Genomic DNA, 23,336 nt, shown 5'->3' with positions numbered 1-23,336 from the left:
GAAGTAGACTACTATTGCCCATTTTTTCACCACTTAAATTACCTACCATTCAAGACCATTTTTGTGTGTTAAATATTTAAGCTTATTTGATAATCCGACTTTTGGATAATTCGGATGCTTTTTATTGCCCACTGACGTCCCAATTAAAATGGTTTACTCTTTAGAGAAACCAGTGCATTGCTGATTTTATTTTTCAACCACGCAACCAGTTGGAGGATGCTAGGTGAATAAACAAATCAGTGCCTTTCACCCAAATATTATGCTGTACTAATGCTTACAGCTAAGTTTACAGAGAAAAAAGGTTTCAAATTACTATCTTCCTGCACAGAGATATGCATGAAGCAAATCACATTTTGTTTTTTTTTATGGGTTTATGGAATTTTAACGTCTCAAAGCGACTCAGGCTATGAGGGACGCCGTAGTGAAGGGCTCCGGAAATTCGACCACCTCGGATTCTTTAATGTGCACTGACATCGCACAGTAGACGAGCCTCTAGAATTTCAGCTTCATCGAAATTCAACTGCCGCAGCCGGGATCGAACCCGCGTCTTTCGGGTCAGCAGCCGAGCGCCGTAACCACTGAGCCACCTTGGCAGCTTACATCACATTTTGTCTTGAATCACATTAGGCTGCACTTCTGATCATTCAAACGAAAATCTCCGGTCCCCTGAAGTCTGAAAGTTTGAATTAGAGTGCGCTAGAAGCCACATGTGTTGAACACCACAAAAAAGTGTGCCTGAAAAGCTTTTTGCTTTTTCTGTTTCGCTGTTTCCCAACTACAGGCCTCCAGCTACCCTTACGCAGAAATACCGAAATGTTATTACCACTCTTATAAGATGTTTCTGCGTGCAAGCACACACATGCATACAACTTCAACCTGATTCTGTCGAGCCTGTGGTTTTTACATTGCACCAACATTTGAGCTGCAATCTTACTAAAGTAACATCAAACAATGCTCAGAAAAACCAGCACCTACGGTTGGCATTCAGTCTCCACCTGGACAGTGGCCAACCTTGCATTCACTCTGAACGACCATTCTTCCAATGCCTGTAATCATGAAAAAAGAAACAAAAGTCCATTGTCGTGAGCTCCGGCCATCAAAGGTGAGTTCCAAAATGCTTCCTGGGCCAATATACATGGAAAAAGAAAATGCCATATACAGTATAATCTCATTATAACAGACCTCGATAGTGCCCAGTGTTTTGGTCTGTTGTAAGAGAGTCTGTAGAAGCCAAATACTGTTACAGCAGACTTTGGTCTATAACCACACATGAGTCTGTTATAAACAGAATACATGACATGGAATGCCTGCCGACAACATATGCTTTATTGATCACTTAGCACTTTTTAAAGAGGTTCGTCAACTTTGGCTGAACCGAATAAGTAACAGCTTTTGACACTATTTGTGCCTCCATTAGCACAAGGCGATTGACTTTTTCAGGTGCAGCGTTTTGCTCGAAGCATGATTTCAGGCCTTGGATATGCTGGAGTGCTTCAAAGGTGGTAACCCTTCGAGGGACAGTAACACCGTCATCCTCTTCGTCATACTGCTCTTGGTCAATGGCAGGCACTTTCTTGACTTGGGCAACAATCTCGTTGTCCGTCATCTGTTCCGTGCTGACCAATTCAGCATCCACGGCCGCATAGTCCGCAAAATCTTGTGTGCCGAATGCATCCTGCACAGCTGCCTATAGTGCTGGATCTGGCTGGTCTGGATCCTCTGCCAGAGGTGCTGGTGGCTCATTGTTATCCAAAATAAATCCAGCTTTATGGAAACAATTCTTTATAATATTTGCATCGAATTGCTCCCACAATGCAATTAAAATTACCTGCACAGCAAATTTCAAGTCTATCATAGACTCCCTCTTCTGTTGCATGTCATAGAGCAGGCGCTCTGCAAGGCGAGTGCGGTATCTTGCCTTCAGAGGGTGAACAGCACCCTGGTCTATTGGCTGTGCTTTTGAAGTTGTGCCAGGAGGAAAATATGACACTTAGGTGGCCTGCAGCTCTGATACTTGCGTATGGCTCGAGCAGTTGTCAAGAAACAGTAGCACATTCCTCTTCTCTTTCCTCATCTTGCTGTCAAAGTTCAACAGCCATTTGTTGAAGATGTCCTTTGTCATCCAGGCACTTTTGTTTGACTCCCAGTCTACAGGAATGTGCACTTTGCGCAAGCACAGGGGCCTTTTAGACTTCCCTATGACAAGGAGCTTTACTTTCTCGCGCCCATCCATATTGCAGCAGAGAAGAATGCTCACACGTTCTTTAGACTGCTTCCCCCCGTGACATGCATCTGCAGAGAAACCGAGGGTCTTTCCCGGCCTCAGTTTGTAAAAAAGTCCGCTTTCGTCAGCGTTGAAAATATCTCGCGGAGCGTAGCCTGCAAGCAGACCCGGCAGTGAATGGTCATTCCAGCCCACCACCACACTGTCGTCGACGATGCCCGACTCTCCAGAAATGCACTTAAAGGTGATTCCGTGCCGAGATTTGACCCGGTTTAGCCACCCTTCATTGCAGTTGAAGTCCTTGTGGTCTAAAATGACAGCAAGTTGTTCCGCCCATTTCTGCAGCAGAAAACCATCCATGGGTATGTTTCGAGAACAGGCGTCATGAAGCCATACCAGCAGTGACTCTTCGACGTTCGAATACGAAGCCTCGCGGAATCGGAACCTCTTCAGTTGCAGGTCGCCGGTCACCTGCTTTGTCAGAATCGTATCCTTGTTTTTCACGATCGTGTGGACGGTCTGTTTCGACAGACCAAAAGCCTTTGTGACGTCAGACTGCTTCTTCCCCTTTTCAACTTCCTCAATAATTTGGAGCTTTTCTTTCAGGACTATCTGCTTCCGTTTCGTTGACTGCAAAGCCTTAGAAGGCCCTGCACTCACTGAATCATCCGCATCCATCCCATCCAAGCACGTTAGTTACCACACACGCGGGCAGGTCAGGTTAAACAGTGAAAAAATCGCTGCGTGCATGCAGCAGGTCAGGCTAAAAAGTGAAAAAAGCCACTGCGTGTATACAATGGATGCATGCATGGAGGAAAAAAAGTGGGGAGGGAGCATCCGGCGAGAGCCTTGAAGCCTAGACATAAAAAGTAAAAAAAACGCATAAGAAAGAAAAGTCGGTACCCGATACGCGGTTTTATCGCCTTCAATCTCCTTCCAGCAGTTGGTCTTCTGAGGCCGTATCATATGTGCGCATGCCGCGATGTCAACCCGCCACTGACCAGCAGATAAAAATGCGATAAAATATCGAACAGCGTGGCGCCTAGTACGCGCTCCGCTGCTCAAATTTCCTTTCATCGCTCTTGTATGCCTACGTCGTCATCCATCATTGCATCATGGACGATCCTAGCATCTTTTCGTTACCACCCGGTCCTGAATGCGGCAAACGAAAATTCGAGCAGCGGAGCGCGTAATGCCGCGCAGCTTGATTTTCTTTTCATCGCCTCTGTACGTCGAAAAAATGCTCTGAAAAAAGTGTAGTGTACTGCTCCAGAGGTCCATAAAAGCAAGTTGAGTGAGCACTGGATCACGAAAAACGTACCGAAGTGCACGCAGCAGACAATCTTTTCTTGACGAGTCTGGCTGAAAGAGCAGCAGGGGTTGCAGATTTATGTTTAAAGTCGTTCTCTGCTTTTTTTTTTTTTTGGCGAGCCATGGCTAAGAGCTGATCATCGACAGATTTACGTTCGGAGTTTGTTGGTATGCAGCAGTTGTAGACGGCGATAGCAAAATGGCACCCGCCATCATTACTGTTGCCGTCAGTCGCCGCAATCCGAGGAACGTTTGAAAATAGGCCGCATTTACTGCCAAAAAGTCCGCTGTAACGAAGTGCGAATCCAAATTATCTCCAAAATCTGGTCCACTCTATCCGAATGTTCGTTGTAGCCGAATCCGCAGTAAGCGAAGTTCAGTCAATGAAAGAGAGAGGAAAATCGACCAAATATTGCAAATCGGTACATTATATCCGAATATCCGTTGTAACCGGATCTGTTGTAACGAGATTATACTGTACCACACTTTGCTGCTTTCCTCGATAAGTAAGAGCTTTCCTCTTCCCTGAGAATTACTTTAGCTGTTCATACTAAGCTGCATAGGATTCCTGCCAAGCAACATACGTAGAGCTATTCACGTTCGGGTTTGATTTATTTTTTGGAATTAGGGAAGACTTTTTTGTACCTCAGGTTTAGTTACAAAACAGGTTATTCACCAAAAAGTTCCATAATTCGAGTTTTTTTTTTTTCAAGTAAATTTTTGCAGCAAAAGAATTTTCAACTTACTAAATGTCAGGACCACAATTCACAGCCAACACGCATAAAATAGCATGCAGGTTAAGCAGGAATATTTGCAGGACAGGCAACTGACCTGTCGTGCCTTGCCCGTGCTGACCCAGGGAAAAAATCCCGTCGGCCTGGAAATGAAATGCAAACAATGGGTGCCACAAACACACTGGCCACTCTGTACTTTGAAAGATCTGAAAAGTGTTTACACATAATAGACACTTGCAAAACAAACACTTTACTTATTCTATGCACAAAAAATATGCTCGTATGACAACCTTTGTTGTTTATATCTTTTTTTTCAGCGAATATGACCCAGAATTTTTTTTTCAGTGGGCTTCTTGAGATAATGAGATGGCTTCTGCAGTGTTATAATACCAGTGTCGGCAGACATCAGAAAGCAGGTGAATCACGTTAACTAGTTAGCTGGTTAACTAACTGGCTATCTAGTAAGCCCATTTTTTAATATTCTGGTTCATATTTTCTGAAACAAGCATATGCATGAATAGTATATTTGTCACCTTCCTATCAACATGCCATCAAGAAAAACTATTTAACACACCAACGTTCTACATCATGCCTCTTCACACCAGAACGATTTCGGAGAGAATCAGAAAATCAAGCCCAACATTACAAGTGCCATGCCTAACAGTGCCCAGAAGAAAAACAGGGTGTGATGGCACTAGCAAGGCGAACCCTCAATACAAAAGCGTAGCAAAAAGTGACAAGCACTGGTGTGCTAACAATGAACGTTTTGCAACAAATGGACAAATGCAGTACATCTGTATGCCAATATGATTACTCATAAATGCCGTTCATCCTGGCATTCACACAGCTTAGAGCAAAGGCTGCTCCTTTTTAATGCAAATTTGCACTGTTAATATGAAGTAAACCTTATGCCATGGCGATCTTTGCCAGAGCAGGCCTTGCACACAAAAACTTCATCAATATGAAATACAGTACAAATTTTCACAAGCACGTGATATATACTCAGTGCTCTTTTTGTGTTTCAGTAATTTCTACTCGTGTGTCAATAAATTTCAAAAGTTGCACACAACAATATGCCTTCAAATGGCAGTACATACCGTATAAACGCGTGTAAGGGCCGCACCCGTGTAAGGGCCACACCCCGTATTCCCAAAGGAAATATTTGAAAAAAAAAAAATCCGTGTAAGGGCCGCACCCAAACTTTCCAGGAAACACGCAAGAATAGCCTTCGAAATACATGCGCACAGGAGCTTCGAGGTGCCACCCATGGATGGCGCCCGAGGCCGCGGGTCATCATCATCATCTTTTCTTCTGCCGCGAGCTTCTGCTACTGTACTTCCGCTATCCGTATCGACATCGGTATCGTTAGGTCTAACTTTGTTCTGTTCTGGCTGTCAAAGCATGCGTTTTTTGGTGGTTGTGTTAGCGTGGTCGCTCGGCATAGTTGTTGCTCTCGTGCGCTGTCGTTCTTCACTTTTTCATGAACTGCCTCCGAGCATTGTCACTGTTGCACGATGGGCAAGCACCTCAACAGCTACATGGCGGGCTTTAAACTGAAAGTAGTGGAGTTCGCTCTCGAACACAGCAAGCGTGCCGCGGGCAGAAAATTTGACGTGGACAAGAAGTGTGTCAGACGGTGGTGCGGACAAAGGGATGCGTTGAAGAATACCAGCTCCAAAAAGCGCGCTTTCCGAGGCAAGTCATGCAAATTTCCTGAGCTGGAAGAAGAGCTGCTATGCTATTCAATGGAAGTGCGGAACAACGGCTACGCGTTGACAACGGACATGCTGCGCGTGAGGGCACAAGCCTTGGCGCGTGCTAAAAGCATACTGCACGAGGACTTCAAGGCTAGTGCCGGCTGGGTACGAAGATTTCTGAAGAGGAAGGGCCTATCGTTTCGGCGAAGAACCACGCTGTGCCAGCGGCTGCCCCTCGACTACACCGACAAGGTGCTCAGCTTTCAGAAGTATGTCATCGGTCTGCGTCGTGAGCACAACTATATATTTTCGCAGATAGCGAACGCCGACCAGACCCCTGTGTGGTTCGACTGTCCCGAGAGCTGCACAGTTGAACTGAAAGGAAAGAAGAGCGTTTTCGTGCGGACAACCGGCGCGGAGCGCCAACGGTGTACCGTTATGCTGTGCGTCACCGCGGACGGGCGGAAGCTGCCCCCCTATGTCATCCTGAAAAGAAAAACGATTCCTAAAGGCGTTTTCCCCAAGGGAATTGTAGTTCGTGCCCAAGAAAAGGGCTGGATGGACGATGAGCTTGTGCTCGACTGGGTAAAAAGCGTTTGGGAGAAGCGCCCAGGCGCCATGCTGGCCTGACAATCGCTCCTCCTCTTGGACAGCTTCCGCGGTCACTTGACAGGTAGGGTTAAGGAACGCCTGCGCGGTATCCGCACAGACATGGCCGTGATACCGGGCGGCCTCACCGGCATGCTGCAACCCCTGGATGTAAGCGTCAATCGGCCTTTTAAGGTTGAATTTCGAAGGCAGTATTCGGAATGGATGGTCAATGGCAATCACGACGAGACGCCGACAAGGCGGCTTAAGAGGGCACCGCTCGCGACTGTGCTTGGATGGATTTTGTCCGCGTGGAATTCCGTGTCGACCGACATTGTAACCCGGAGTTTCAAAGTGACTGGAATTTCAAACAGTTTAGACGGGACCGAAGACAACTTTCTGTGGGCTGAATATTTACCTGAACACAGCACCAGCTCGGAGTCTGAAGACTCCGTGAGTGATGCCTGAACGGTAAATAAATGCCGCACATTCCAGATTGGTTTGCTTTCACTTGAAAAAAAAATTTTTTTTTTTTTGAAAATTGCGTGTATGGGCCCCACCCCGAAATTTGCCCCCCTAATCTGGGAAAAAAAGTGCGGCCCTTACAAGCGTTTGTACGGTATGTACAGACCTAACCACACTTGTCTGGTGCTGTGCAGAGGAAATTAAGGCAATTAAAGCAGGTACTGGCTTTCACAGGTAGTACTTGGGTTGAGAGCAGCAGAACAGACATGAAAACCACGAAGGTACAAGCACCTTGCCCCTTGCAAAGCTGCTGCTATAAGATTTCACTCACTTGATGCGCAGCACACCGACAACGATTTTTTACAGCGCAAGGGCATCTGTGGCCAAAGAGCAGCATGGCACAAGTTTTTTTTCATCTACTCAAGGTGGGGTCAAAGATCCATTTCCAGGGCATTTCATCCAAAAGAAGCCGAGCACCAAGGCCAGGGGAAAGCTTGTGCCCACTATATCACCGGTGGGTAACCGGCGCCACTAGGGCTTGAACCCCGCAGCTTCCACATGTGAGACGGATGCTCAAACGATTAGGAGACCATTGCAGTCCGCAGCCCACCACTCGAGAGCTTAAGACAAGTTTCATTAGGTCTGAGCATGCTATACAGTATCATCTCGATGATAAAATCACGGTCAATAGAAATTCGTAAAATTGCTGCCTGAAGCATACAATGCACGGAAATTCCGGTGTTTCAAAGGCACTCCCGTGCAACTGTGCATAACAGAATTGCGAGAGGCATAACCACATTCTCAAGCACTAAGCACTGCCCTTGCCAGTCTTGTATGCAATGTGAGCACTGAGCCTTGGTGCATGGCTCGCTGTGTATAGGGGTCAATGCCTTCGTAGTGTGGCACTGTGGGTGTAAGTGAACAGTGAAATGCCCTCTCTGAGCGTCTCCACATAATTGGCCGGGCAGGCCGACTAGCTCCACTGCTGACAACTTGTGTGTCTGCATGTGAAAAAAAAATTTGCGTGCGCATTCATGCTTTCTTTTGTGCATATGGACGCTGTCGTATCAACTGAATCAGTCCAGCGATCTAGACTCTTTGATGAGGTTTTTTTAAGAAAACAGTCCTGGTTATTTTCACATTGCAAACATGAAGAAAGGACAGGTGCTGGTGGCTCATGTGGACTGCATCGAGCAGGTCATGCGAGACCATTCAGTGCTCTTGAAGGCGAATTGCATATCATATTAGTGACAGCCCTTTTTACAATGTGCAATTTGAGGCTCAAATTTAATTTTCAGTGTGCAACTATGTAGTGCGCTTAGTTCGTTGTTTTAAGCATTTGCAGAGTCTGTCTGGTTGTAGCACGTGAATTAACAGATAAAATATGCGGGTTTGCTTGAATCATCAATGCCGCATACAGTATGTGGCTGGCATGTTTACTTTGATATTGGTCATTATGCACGAGCATACCCAAAACAATTTATACAAGTTACCATAATAATTCCGTTAATGGCATAGAAATAGCAGAAGTAAAGGACTAAAGGTTTTTTGTGTACATGATCCACAATACGTTTTGGCGAATTCTCAGCATGCCAGGACACGAAAGTAAACCATGCATTTTATTGACTTAGTTAAACTGAAGTTTAAATGTAGAATTTTTGTTCCAAATGCTATTCTAACAAATTTTCATTTTTTTTTACATGAGAGAACACCTTGCTTCTGAAGTGCCTTCAGCAACACAGCACTGAGAGCAATAATGTCATGCAAACAGTGGCAAGGGCACAGCTTACGTAACCAAAATGTTTGTTTTATTGTTCATAGGGGTTTAATGTCCCAAAGCGACTCAGGCTATGAAGGACACCGTAGTGGAGGGCTCCGGAATAATTTCGACCACCTGGGGTTCTTTTACGTGCACTGACATCGCACAGCACACGGGCCTCTAGAATTTCGCCTCCATCGAAATCCGACTGCCGTGGCCGGGATCGAACCCGTGCCTTTCAGGTCAGCAGCAGAGAGCCATAACCACTGAGCCACCGCGGCGGCCTTACGTAATCAAATAGTAGTGACAAGAGGCCCACTCATAATGAGCATATACACACCTTCAGGCCTGTACTTCAAATGACACTCTCGAGATCCCTTGCATCTTTTTAACCTTTCGAGAGAGTTGTGCAATTCTTGAACCTCCTGTGTCGTCAAGTCGTGGACTGCATTTCTCAACTGGAAGGAAGCAGATGGCAGCGAACTAATCAGGACAGAGAAAAAGAGAGCAAAGCTTGAAAAGACAAGAGCTAGCAAGACATTTCTGTACCAACTGTCCCCCTGCACATGTAAGGCTGTAAGTGGAATGGGACACTGAAGACAAACTGAAGTAAGCCTGTATCGACATACCAGGTGTTTGAGCGAAGGTGAACCAAAATTTTTAAAAGTAGGCTTTTTCAGGTATGAAGGCGGCTTCTACAGCGCAATAATACAGTCAAACCCACTTATAACAATATCAATTATAACAATATATCGCAGACAACAATGGTTAGTCGCGGCACCGTCAGCTTTACCATGCGTGCTATGGTAAAATAAACCGCTTATAGCAATGCTGTCATAGCAAATTATCAGTTATAACAATTAAATCTGGTCACTGAGTGTTAACCATAAAAGAAACAAAAACATGGAAACGTTACAATTGCACCTGCAAAACCATGCTTACAACACAAAAGCACATGCGTGTGGAGCCAACAGATGGACCGAGCCAGCACAGCAACGGCGCGAAAGCGAAAGACCCCATGACCACACACTCAGAGACACTGCCACCGGGCGCGCCGAGGATGCTTGATGCTTGCTTCTCGTGATGACGCAGGCAAGAGAAATCACAGATGCGCTCCCCTGTGCAAAAGGCCCATGCAGAGATAAAAGTAGGAAGCATGGTAAGCAGCTGAGGCAGCCTTGGTGAAGCAGTCCGTTATTAATGTTTCTAAAGGGTGTGCCGCTCGCAGAAAGAAAACACGCCGGAGTGTTTTTTTTTTTTGTTATTGCATTCTGTGCTATGGCTGGCACTGACAGCGCATGCATTGTCACATCTTCCTGTTTTTCGCTAACTTGGCCACGATCCCCGCTTCAGATTTCACGTGTCCCAAGGGCAGGTCTCACCGCATCAGGCGAGCTGCTGCACTGCTGCGTTGGCCACGCACCATGCACACTCCCAATCAGTCAGTGCAGTAGTGCATGTGCGTTGCCAGCGTGGTTTTTCTCTTGTCAGCTGTCACAGTACCCTTGGTTCTGCAAGCTCCTTGAATTTCCCGTAAGAACTGCTTCCGGAAGGCGGGCTTGGTACCAGTGACACGGAGGCACGCTAAGCTCCCATCGGTGCAGTGATGACGGTGCTCTTGTCATCGGTGAATGGTGAAAAATCGAAGGATTCTTGCATGCTGACAATGCAGTCATGACAAATGCAGACCTCACCGATGAAGCGACCATGGCAGCTGTCACCAGCACGGACAGCAACGAACAGAAACATTCGCAAGTTGTGGTATAATAGTAAAAGCTCGTAATTCGATGTACATTAATTCAGAAATCCAGATAATTCGAACTGCCAGCACAGTCCTGGTCAGTGCCCATTTAAGTCTATGGCGTCGTACGCACGGTAATTTGGACATTATGGGTATTTCCAACCGGTTAATTCGAATGGGCTCCTGAAGGGAGGTTGTGTTCAGTTATGACTGACGCGGCAAGCGATCAACAAAATAATTTTATGCTGCAGAGACATCCGTGCACCCGAGACTTGCGTACAACGCCAGGCATGACGACAAACGTGCGGCCCCGTCTCGAAATCAGTCAGGCCACGTAGTTTCAGTTTCACTTTTCAGAGCTTCGCGCAAGCCCATATCAGTCAGATAGTCGAGCCGTGCTGCGCACCATTTCGGGCACTGATTGGCGTGATAGCATTCGCCCGCGTGGTACTTTCTCCGGGTCTTTCAGTGTGCCGAAACTGTGCGCGCGTCACGTGCCGTTTGCTGTTTGTGCAGTGAAGCCTCCTGACATGTGACACTGCCGCTTGTGAGAGGTGTGATACAGTAGCAAAGGAGCTCCAGCGTTTCCGTGTCGCACCGTGAAAATAGTCGAGGAAGCCTTTCCACTTTTGAGCAGTTCTGCTTCGATGCGCCCAACAGTATGCATGCAATAAAGCCCTTATGAGAACGTGAATAAAAAAAAATGCTGCACCATTGTTCAATCTTTCACTACACAAATACATCTACCGTGATGCAATCTGTTCTTGGTTTTCACGATCATCCGATAATTTGAGCATTTTTCCAGTCCCCTGAAGTTCGAATTAACAAGGTATTACAGTCATTAGAACAATCAAGCCCCTCCAGCCCTTTCCTGTCAATAAATATCTAAAATTTGTAATCTTTTCTTTCTTGGCACAACCCAGTTAAACATCATCATCATCATCAGCCTCACTACACCCACTGCAGGGCAAAGGCCTCTCCCATGTCTCTCCAATTAATCCTGTCCTTTGCCAGCTGTGCCCACCATATATGCCTGCAAACTTCCTGATCTCGTCTGGCCGCCTAACCTTCTGCCGCCCCCTGCAATGCTTGCCTTTTCTTGGAATCTACTCCGTTACACTTAAGGACCAGCGGTTATCTCGCCTTCGCATTACATGCCCTACCCAAGCCCATTTCTTCCACTTGATTTCGACTAGGATGTCATTAACTTGCGTTTGTTCCCTCACACACTCTGCCCGCTTCCGGTCTCTTAATCTATCATTTTTCTTTCCATGGCACTTCAATAGTTTGAATGTACCTGCGTTGGTGGACATCAGAAAACACATAAATAACATTAATTAGTTAGCCAATTAACTAATTCTGATAGTTAACTTTTTAACTATAACAATTAGGATCCTGGTTGCAATTAGAGACTTGCAGCCGGTCGTTAGTAATAGCCATATCATTATTAGAATTTCGAAAACGCGATTACCCTCAGCGCAGTGGCACAACAAAATTTGGCATTTTTGACTAGTTACATGCACTGGAAAGGTTGCTTTGCCTGCATGCTTTTTAAAAGCATATGTATTTTGGCACGATGCAGCCAAATTTTGTGAGCCAGAGTGCCGAGGATAATCATGTTTTCGAAAATCTAAAAACAGATATGCTATTATTAATGACTGGCTACAAATCTCTTAATTGTAACCAGTAGCCTAGTTGCTTAGCCTAACTGTTACAGTTAAAAAGTTATTAATCAGAAATTAGTTAAATGGTTGCTAACCTGTTAAATTTATTCACCTGTTTTTTTATGTCAGTCCAAGCACGCATTATTGTGCCGCAAAAGACACCTTCATAACTCAAAAAGCCTATTTATAAAAATTCTGGTTCACCTTTGCTGAAACACCTGGTATATTACTGCACCTCAATGAACAAAACACTCATTTAGCTGAAAACGAAGCTTTTATAAGCTAGAGAAGGGCAGAAAATGAAGACAGATGTCAGCATCAACAGTAGAGTTCGCACGTAAACTGTGGTGCTTTGACACAGTTTTTGGGTGCAGATCCCAGAGGCCAGGCTACACGGTCATTCACTTAATATAGCGATCACGGAGCCCATTTCGGTCTAGACGTCTCCAGTATTGAACTGAGCGGCGGGAAAATTTTATATGCAGTTTTCACAGCAACAAATGTGTGTTTTGCGGCCAGACAAACATCGCATAACAAGAAAGAGCCACTGAACTGATTTCCACCAAGAACAAAAATTCCATGCAGTTGATTTAAGCAAAGACTCTAGAAATGACCAACGGGGGTTAAAAGTCCCTAGAAAAATGCAACCTGAACTTTGAACACTAATATTAAGTCAAATACAATGCAATACATTTAAGAAGGCAATTTAATAGGAACTGAGAATGAGAAATTGCATACAACCTCTTCCCCATAGATACCTTGTTAGTATTATATGCCAACATATGGTACAGTGAAAAAGAAGTGGTGCCTTTCTTTCCTGAGCTTAAAAAAGATTTGCATTTCAAGATCTGAATAGTATTACACCATCAAAACAGATAGCTACACCATATTAATTGGTCTATCTTCATTCCCAAGTTGGGGGGGGGGGGGGGGGGGGGGTCTTGAGAAAAAAATTTTATGAATGAAGTCACATTTAGAAAATATTCAGGGAACATAATTTTGCACCCCGATTCCAAATACGCCATTTAATTTAATGTAAAGTAAACCCTTGTGCACTTACATATTATGTTATCTAACTTCGTGCTGAGAAGTTTCAACAAATTTTGTTGCAGGGAACTTGCTAAGATGTATGTCAATTGCTTTCTCTTGACATCAGGCTATGCAATAAGGGTAAAACTATCATCCTGCCGTTCATAGAAGTTGAGGGATATTGAGGATGTCACTTAAGGAACAGGAATACAAATTTTTCTTTCCGTTCGAAAAGCGGAAATTTCAAAACCATGTTACTGAACTTCTATGACGGGCAGGATGATAATTTTATGCTTGTTGCATAGCTTGATGTCAAGAGAAACCAATGGCATGTATTCTAGCAAGTTCCCTGCAGCAAAATTTCTTGAAAGCACTCGGCAAAGAGTTACATAACAAAATACATAAGTGCTCAAGAACTTGCTTTGCATATGATTAAAAGACAAAATTTAAAATCAGCACGCAAAAATACATGCTCCTTTAAAGATTTCATAAATGAGACTTCCTTAATTATTTTTGAAAGGCCCTCTTCCCCCTTTAAAGTGACACTGAGAAATTGAAGCTGGCCTGTATTTACAGATTACTGTATTCCAACTACTCTCAAAGGCAATGAAGCTTCCATTAGCTAGAAAATACCAAAATGCAGGTGTCACCACCACCATCTATTTTCACAATCAACCCATGATGACACCAATACTTTTCTTTTGCTCTGGATCACTGAGGCTAGACCACTCTGGCATTCACTTTCAAACAATGATCACAGAGTCCTTTCTATTACTGATGTCACAGGTTTGAATCAAGCGGTAGGAAAAGAAGTGTTCAGTTTTTAAATCTAATTTTTCTTGGCAATAAATGAATTTTTTGCAGCCAAACAAACATCAACATAGCCACGAAGAGCTAAACAATTGATTGTAACTATGAGCAAAAATTGGATGAAGGCATTCCCGATGTCCCTTTGAAGAGAAACAATGCTTAAGCAGAGGATGATTAAATATGCAGAACTAGGTAGCAGTGCTGCTTTTTTTAACCTGCGCTCCCCTTCAGCAAGCCACACAGATCGTGCATCCGCTGTCAACCTCACCACCATAGCAATGAGGCACACATGAATAACAGAGGCTCTACCACCAACCTGATAAGGATCAACTGTCATGTCATAGAAAGTAATGAAGCCAGTCACAAATTCACAGTAGAGAAAGTTGTGGGTCTCGTTGATTGTCCGCAGGCACCAAAATGTGTTGTTGTTGGCATTCTGGCAGAAGCAGAATGGGCCATCTGAAATAAAAATAGGCGCAATACGGCAACATTCTTTAGCACTTACGAAAACAGTACTTTGTAAAGAAACTCCAAACATCTACAATACGCTAGATAAGGCCGCAGGACTTTTCCATGCCCACATTATACAGCACAACCTCGTTCATTCAAAGGCCATCAGACTTCAAAAGATATTTAAATTAGTACTGTAAACAACTTATTTTTCATGAGATACATTTGTCACAAATTTGGCTAAATTAAGAATATTTTGCAAACACTAAATTTCTTGTAGCAGGTATTGCAGGCCTTTTAGTTTTACCTTCTCCCCAGAGTATATGACTAATGCCAAGTGATAACATACTCTCGCAGGAACCCACCTTACCAGGAACTCAGCAGTAAATAAAAAGAAAACGAGCCGATGGCACTGTCATTTAAGGGGAGATGCAAGTCTTAAAATGGTAAAAAAAAAAATGCGAAAACTGGCATATTCCAGTTAAATATACTCTAAGGTACTTAATTTCAAGGTCTGATTCAACCTCCAGCTACTGAATCATTGTTACATTTGTCGCCTCTGAGCACCGAAATGAAGATTTTATAGAAAATGCAGCCGACGGAACTTCGTGCCTGTTGCTTCCTGCAACCACGTCCCCGATGGCCACCACCCTGGTCTTGTTTGAAAGCTGGCGCTCTTCCCTACATCCCCGGTATTACTCATTATGTATTGTGAAATCTTCCTGCCATGTCCTTGGTGTCCTTTCAATGCACGTTTTATCCTCGGAAACAGGAAGTCTCAAAGAGATGTGTCTGGAATGTATGGTGGCTCAGGAAGCGTGGCTGTGCTAGTCAAAAACCATCTGACAGCAAGCAGAGTATGCGACGGGGCGCTGTCGTGGTGAAGAACCATGATGTCGCGATCTCTTGATGCACGAGTAGGGCTTCCGCTTGGAAACTTCTATTTACTCTTATCCAGGAGGGAACAAATTCTTTACAGATGATTGATTCCCTTGCAGTCACACAGCAAGATAAACATGGATTTCACTTTGGATTTCAAAATCTGCGCCTTCCTGGTGTGCCACTCTGAGCTCTGATTGAGTTTGATAGAAGACACAGCGGCCACTCTCGTGCACCCCTACGTGTTTAAGACTTTTTTCTCTGAGTCATACTGAAACAATCACACTGGATCTGAAGTATTAACTTGCATTATAAAGTTTCGATCACTGCTGACTTGTAACAATTTGGCAGAATTACAGTCACTGGGGTGTCCATTTGCACAGGGTCCAAAACTTACGACATGAGTTTTATGCGCACCTTGCACATTTCCAAATGTTGCATAACAATTTCATGAACTTGCATTTTCAGAATTCCTAGCTCTTCTGTAATAATACAGGCATAATAAAATGCCGAGCAATCTTCACTAAAGCACGCGCACGTAATCAATTTTAACGGGAATGCGCGCCTGGACAGTTGCTCATCACTCATGCCTCCTTGGCTGTCTATAAAGGTTTGGTTTATGGTTTATGGGGGTATAACGTCCCAAGGGGCTCAGGCCATGAGAGACGCCATAGTGAAGTAAAGGCTTTGTGCCAGTTGAACACTCGCAATTATCATATTTCATCATTGCCATATACTCTCTTGATCATGTCGAATACCCCGCTAGAGGAGTTTGCCAGCTTAACTCAAAACTTTGCTACATGGTGCTTTTTAATGTTTGCTCCATTGTTTCCTTAAATGGCGATATCATTTCCTTCAACAAGCACAGCTGTATGTACAACATTAATTACTGGTAAATCTAGTGCTGGTGCCAACAAGATGGTAAAGATATACTGTAAGTGACTTGTGACCACCCAGGAATGCTACAATATGTTACCGAAAAAAAAAAAGCTGACTGTTTCGTAGAAAATATTAACTATCGAAAAAAACCTAAACAGTGTTAAATGAAGATAAAAAAATTCGGCCGAATTTTTAAAAATAATCGAAGAGTTAAACTCGTAGTTATGAACTAGAAAGGAAGAACTGTTTCGCACGAAGCAAATAAATTGAAAGGCTAGGACCTCTCAGGATAGCTTATAATATTAAGCAGTAGTCTTCCATAGCCCAGTCTAAAAGGCATCACGAGAGAATTCCTCAAATGCTCACTAAGCAACTATACACATGTCAACAAAACAAAGTTTCTGAAAATGCGGAATGATTACTAGCAAATTTGATAAAATAAAGTTTAACAGGCAAAAGTATCAGTCCCAATAAAATGCCAAAGCAAAATAATCTGAAAAAAAAAAAGCAAGCAATTCACGCCTGAAATGCCTGCACTGCGCATGCACGTGGCATCAGCCAAGTACTAGTATGTACCTCTGAATGCCAAGATACAGACCATGTTTTCTTTGAATACCCCACTTTCAACATTCGAGAAAAATGAGCGATGGGCTATTTTTAAAACCCACAAAGACAATGACGTTATTTTTCTTTGTAACATGGCTTGCCTTGTCTAGCAGTAAACCTAGTCCAATATATTGCAGAAAGGATGCAGAAAAATACAGGTGACTCTCGACAACTCAGACTCGAAGCGGACCAAAGTTTGTTGGAATTATGCAGAGTAGAGTTATGCAGAGTGCATGGAGCATGTGCAACTTTTAAACAACAGTTGAAAAAAATCTGGCAGTCCAAATTAAGCAAGTCTGAATGAACAACAATCTGCTGTACCGCAGCTCTGATTCACTATCCCAATCATTAAAGGAACCCCGGGGGGGGGGAGGGGGGGGGGGGGGGGGGGGGCAAATTTAAGTTGGCCCGTGTCGTGCTTGAATAATACATTTTACGACAAAGAAGCTATACTTCCACTGAAAACAGAGCTTTTATAAGCTACAAAAAAGTCAAGAACAAATATAGGTGTCGCCACAGTCAAGAAAGTTTTTTCAGGGCACTGATCTCTGAGGTTATGTTACAATTCCCAATGGTGTTCACGGATTTCTTTTTGCTCCTGACATCACGAGTTTGAATCGAGCTACGAAAAAATTTTATATTCAACTTTCTCAACAAAAAATGCCTCTTGCTGCCATGCAAGCATCAACATAGCCAGAATGAGCCCTGAAATCTATTTTTTCCAAGAACAAAAATTAGAGTCACTGTAGATAACAAAGTGTGCCTTACATGATGAAAGCAGCATGCTTCAAACATCAGCATTTAACTACAGCAGGACCTCAGTGATACAAATCTTGGGTTGCAAAAAATTCGTATCACTCGAAATTTCATATTATCCAAAAAGAACGAAAATTGTATGCAGAAGCATGGGAAATGCATTCACAGAGATCTGTTTAAGCTGACGGGATTTATTTACGGCCGCACGCTCATGCTCACCGTTCCCTGTGCATACAGCGCGGTTAGCGATTGCAGTGTCAGTGGTGTACAGGCAACGCTTACGGCTCGTGGGTGTGGTTGTGGCTCACGTGCTCATATCACCTGTAGTGGCACGGGAGAGTGTTCAGAACATCCGATATTCTGCACACTGTACACAGTGCACTCCAGCCAGGGAATTTAACGAACTTGTATCATCCAAAAATTTGTATCACCCGTGTCTGCATCATCGAGATTCTACAGTAGTAGCAGTAGTGCATTCATATCAACTGTGTTTGTATCACTGAGATTCTACTGCAGTATCAACACTGCATTGCAGATTTGTCTGCTCCATGAACTGATGTAGTAAGCTTGGCAAAACTTTCCAAGAGTTTGGGAGACACAAAAACAAAGAATCATGGGACAATTTTGGGAGAATCATGGAGGATCACAGTCAAAACTGTGATAAGGACAGTTTTAAAGCAGTGTAGTTAGGGCTACAGAATTTAAAGAGGAATTTTTTTCATATCCTCAGTCATCAGTGAAGCCAACTTCTGATAATTAAAAATAAAAATGGACCGAATATTTGCTAAAATTATGTGAAGTTTGAATAAGGGGAACCTGCTTGGTACAATTATGTTGATAGGGCCAGAGCATGTGTCTGAAATAAACCACAAGTTCGAATCGAATTAGGCGAGCCTGAGTTAGCAAGAGGCAAGAGTCCCCTGTACACCAAAAGAAATGTAAACTGGGGGAAGGCAACTGTAGTAAATAAGGAATAACCTATCAAAATATTCAACTTTCGCATTCACTGATACTCCTCTAGCCACAAGACTCCTTACACAGCTTTAACATGCTACAGCAAAATACCTAACCATAATTCTCCTAGTCTTTGTACTTTGCGCAAGAGGTATCAATGAACCTTCCCTTTCTCCCAACAGCATTAAGCTTCTCCTTGCACATGTGTTCCATAGCATCCTGGACAGCAATAAAGCTATTTATTTCTGTAAGTGCTACACACTCTTCTATTTGATCTTTTTACAAACCAGCAGTACATAATGTAAAGCTTTTCTTTCATTATACCATTAATGACAGCACAATAATAAAGAAATAAAACAGCACCCTTGGACAGAACAGATCAGTGTGACAGCAACATAAGAAATGCTTACTTCTACATAGTTATTCCAGAACTGAACATGAGTAACTACTACCTTATAACCTAACATTATTTCGAACTTCCAAGTCTGTGAACCAGTGCTTTGGTCCCATCAACACTGTACATTAAAATGACGGCAGTTAATTCGAACTCAACATAACTGGAAAAATTTTTTGGTTCCCTTCAAGTCTGAACTATTGCAAGGTGACTGCTGTCAACTATTTGGAGCGCACTGGTGCAAAAAGTGTCCTCCATTATGGCGGCCAAAAGACAATCAGCACAACTTACATGTCCAGAGAGGTGCAGTCTTCCAGTGGTTGTTGTCATGGGTGAAGCAGTTCATCTTCTCAAGGTTACACGTGGTGTTCTCAAACTTGGACTTGCGGCGGAACTTACGCTCCTTGCGCCTCAGTTTTTCCTCCTTGGTCCTTGCATGCTCACCGCCGATATCTTCGTGGCTAAAAGAAAAGGCAGTCTGTGATAACTGCAGTGCACCAGATTTGCAAGCTTGCCTAGCTAAAAGCACAGCGACAATCTGCAATTCCGTTAAAGCAAAAGGTCTGTGCTATGCAGCAGCTACAACTATTCAACGCAACACTGCTGAATAGATAGAAAACACCATGAAAAAGGGCTTTTCATATTATTGCTACTGATATTATACCTAGGATATTATCAAATGCAGCAACACATACGGTACGCATTTTGGTTGTTACACGACAGTGGTATCCAGAACACAAATCAATTTAACACGTGGCGACCATTCCTATAAAACATAACATGAACAATTTGTCACCATCGTCATCAGCCTGACTATGCCTACCGCAGGACAAAGGCCTTGTGGATGGGTGATCCCCATTTAATGAAGGAGGTCCGGTAGCCGCGGCTGGTGAGCCGGTGGAGCGGGCTGTCAACACTGCTGGCTAGGCCGGTTGCTGAACGTGTTCTGTTCTGTACGAGCGAGGTCACGCTCCAAGCTTCATCTTCGTCATCAGCGCCACTAGGGATACCAGCGCCGCTACAGCCTGTCCCATGTCTCCAATTAACACTGTCCGATGCCAGCTGCGGCCACCCTATCCCAGCAAACTTCTTTATCTCATCTGCCTACCTAACCTTCTGCCGCCCCCTGCTACCCTTGCCTTTGCATTACATGCCCTGCCTCCACAGGTGAGTCCCAGTAAGATACAGCTGTTATATACTTTTCTCTTTGAGGGATACTGGAAAACTGCCATTCACGATCTGAGAGAAAATGCCAAGTGCGCTCCATGCACACCATTCATATTCTTTATTACTCTCTCTTGTAATCCAGATCTGGGGTCACTACCTGCCTAAAGCACCGCAAAAACCTGAATATGTATAATATGGACCCTCATATAATACGAGGTGTAAATTGGGAATAGCACAAACGGAAAAAAGGTTGTCATCCACATATAATGCGAATAAGGAAAGGCAGTCAGCTTGAAGACGTTTCGCAAGTCACGAAAGCTAAGCGCCCTCCAATGATTTGTGTAAGCCGGCGCGCTAGATGCAAAACGTGTAGTGCGAATGGCAGCTACAGAGGTGCTGCGCTGGCGCATACTCGCATCCGTGAGCATACACAAACCGGTCCCGGCATATGCGCTGCCATGCATGCATCGGAAGTGTTCGTAGTCTCGAGCTTTAAATGCAGCAAAATGTGCACAAAGAAACAAGCTTCAATACGAGCCCAAGATGGCGCCAATCAGCTGGATGCTTTGCCCGCGGCACGCGCGGGGAGTTCGAACAAATTTTACTCGTTTCAGGGCATTTCGTGGCTGCCGTGATGTTTTGAAAGTTGATTTTACCGTACTTCCCAATCCAATTCAGCGTTAATATTTTAAAGACAGGTGCTTGAAGGTGCAAACATTTCGAAAATGCGCTTTTCTGAAAACCGTTTTTTTTTGGCCATTTCTAGCCATTCTAAGCCCCGCATCCCCCTTTAATGATCGTCGCTGTCAGGTGTGCCGTCTTCCGAGAGGCCCCTGTCGATATCTGTCCATAGAAACATGTCTTGGGTACCGTCACGCACGTTTGATATCCCGCATTTCTCGAAATTACAATCGGTGAGCTCCTCAGGAATGATGGCCTAGGCATCCACGATCCAACTGCACAGTGTGGCCGGAGAGGCTCGTGTCTGGTGGCAGTAACTGCAGGCTCTCTCTGTCTCACCCAGAATAAATGTAGCAGTGCTTGACGTGGTGCCGATGCTTTCAGCAGCTACGATTACTTTCCTTTTAAAAGCAGCCAACCCCATGCTTTCCCATGCCCAACACCATGCGGGGTGCGATTGTTCTGGACATCGCAAGGTCAGGTCGGCGTAATGTAATGGCCTTGAAATCGAAACTACCGACCTACGCCACCACTAGATAGTGCCTCTCCTCTCACTGGAAGCGTTTTGGCGGTGGCGTTCCATAATAACGAAACCAGGACCATGGATTTTGGCCGAAAACTTTTCGGATCTGCATATAATACCAAGTGGAAATTTGACATGCTGAAATCTGGAGAAAACCTCATATTATACACGGGTTTTTCCAGCAGATGCATTCCCTTACCATTTCCAGCACCTTACTACCAATCACAAACTGCTGTTCCTTTACAAGGCTGTTGAACATTACTTTAGTTTTCTGCATATAGGTAAATTTTTAGATCCACTATTCTGTTTTGCCTGTCTAAGGCATTGATCATGCTTTGCAATTCATCCTCTAAGTGACTTAGCAAGGCAATGTCATCAGTGAATCGCAGATTACTAAGGTATTCTCCCCTAACTCTTATCCCCAACTGTTCCCAATCCATGCCTCTGCATATAACTGGAGGACACAAATGACCACAGAACTGTATCACTAAGCACTCTGGTAGCATCAGCTGCACTTGATAAACCTTGTTGCACATCGAAAGCTGGAGGTCGCTGAAGTACATTTTGTACCCGTCCAACTGATGGCCAGGGCATGACTGGGCTGCCCCAAAATGCCGTGACAAGGAAAACTGGCTTTAAATTCATGCTCATCCTGCTCCAAATGTGTTCATTCTTCCTGACACGTGGCATTTCAAGTGTTTTCAGCCAGTGGCGAGGCAGCTGGCTGTAAGCATGACATAACTGTTCCGAAGGAACACTGCAATCCTCCCTCTAAAGAGAGAACGCTTGCTCAATGAAAAACTAATTCCTGAGCAACAGCACAGAAGAGGGGCCCTCTTTGTTTTCCCTGGAGGCACAGTGCTGCATATCCCTCTGAACACACAAGGCGGCCCATGCCAAGACACAGCAAGCATGCCACAGCAAACTTGGCACACACTAGGCAAGAAGATTGATGAGAGGTTTGTGGGGCTATGGCAACGCTGCAGCGATTACTAAAGTGACCAGACTAACACACCCGAGTTTCGGCATGCGTGCACTCATGAAGCAAAACCACAGGTGCATACTGATGCTCAAAAACCTGTAAAATAAATGTATACCTATCTTGCCTCACACCTGTTTTTCACTTGAGACAAGTACACATGGGGTGTTTATTCAACACCTCTATAGAGCTGGTAGTTTTAAAGTGGCACAAAAACTTCCAACCAAAATGCAAAATGCGAGCCCTTTCCACAATTTCATGTGAAACAATTAGCCCCCAGTAAAAGACCCCTTCACTATCTTTTCCCAAGTGCTTCATAGCTACAAAAATTATACAGGCCCATTATGAATATGCTGAATGCAGTCAGATTCTGCATGTTTAGCCTGCAGTGTTGACAACCTTTGTCAGCATAATGCATGCCACAGTACAACACCTGCATTCAGCTTTTCACGCAACAGTGAACATCTTACCACTAAGGCAGACTACTAGGCATGTGCGAATATTCAACAATTTCGAATATTCAATCGAATAGTAAAGTATTTAATATCTGATTCGAACCGAGTGTTTGGTATTCAAATTCAACCAAACATTTCAATTCAAACAATTCTGGACCTGCCTCGCACTCTGGGATCGTAACGCAACATGTGCGCAACCAAAGCCCTGACTCCGCGCCACGTGCCTGCCCTCCTAAGCATATGCCGGAGCCAGTCTACGCATGCTCGCAGCAACAGACGCAAGTAGGCGGAAGTGTGGCACCCAGATCTGTACCTGCCTGGTGTCTGCAGCCGGTGGCGCTACGCGCGGTGCACGCACGCTGTTACCAGTACGGCGGCGTGCATCAATAGAGAGATTTTGCGTAGCGTGATCCGCTTTCGCACGCCACTAGTGCGCACCCTAGTGATTTGTCCAGACGGAGCAGGCGTACAAACAGCTGGCTGGCACCTGGCACTTTGTGGCATCCTCAAGGCGATCTGTGCATGCGCAGTAGCTCCTCGCAGAATTGGATTGGCGTAGCCCTGGATTGCGCTATGCTATATTTCTCTAAA

General features: G+C 44.4%; 1 protein-coding gene across 3 annotated transcripts in view; it reads right to left on the bottom strand.

Annotated features, from left to right (window-relative positions):
* The window catches only part of Sulf1 (Extracellular sulfatase Sulf1), a 59,698-nt gene that overhangs the window by 5,655 nt on the left and 30,707 nt on the right, over positions 1-23,336 (bottom strand). For 2 of the 3 annotated variants that reach the window (XM_077662181.1, XM_077662183.1), the window contains exons 13-17: positions 19,232-19,401; positions 14,339-14,481; positions 9,119-9,236; positions 4,367-4,412; positions 976-1,046 (exon numbers count right to left, since the gene is read on the bottom strand). In XM_077662181.1, the coding sequence (XP_077518307.1) occupies positions 1,019-1,046; positions 4,367-4,412; positions 9,119-9,236; positions 14,339-14,481; positions 19,232-19,401 (505 nt within the window). In that variant the 3' untranslated portion in view covers positions 976-1,018. Of the gene's footprint in view, positions 1-971; positions 1,047-4,366; positions 4,413-9,118; positions 9,237-14,338; positions 14,482-19,231; positions 19,402-23,336 lie in introns of all 3 variants that reach the window. The other variant, XM_077662182.1, reaches the window with a different exon arrangement.

Source organism: Amblyomma americanum, chromosome 4, assembly GCF_052857255.1.
Source record: "Amblyomma americanum isolate KBUSLIRL-KWMA chromosome 4, ASM5285725v1, whole genome shotgun sequence".
Classification (NCBI taxonomy): domain Eukaryota; kingdom Metazoa; phylum Arthropoda; class Arachnida; order Ixodida; family Ixodidae; genus Amblyomma; species Amblyomma americanum.
Note: the sequence above shows the minus strand (reverse complement) of the source record. Positions and strands in the feature narration are given on the sequence as shown.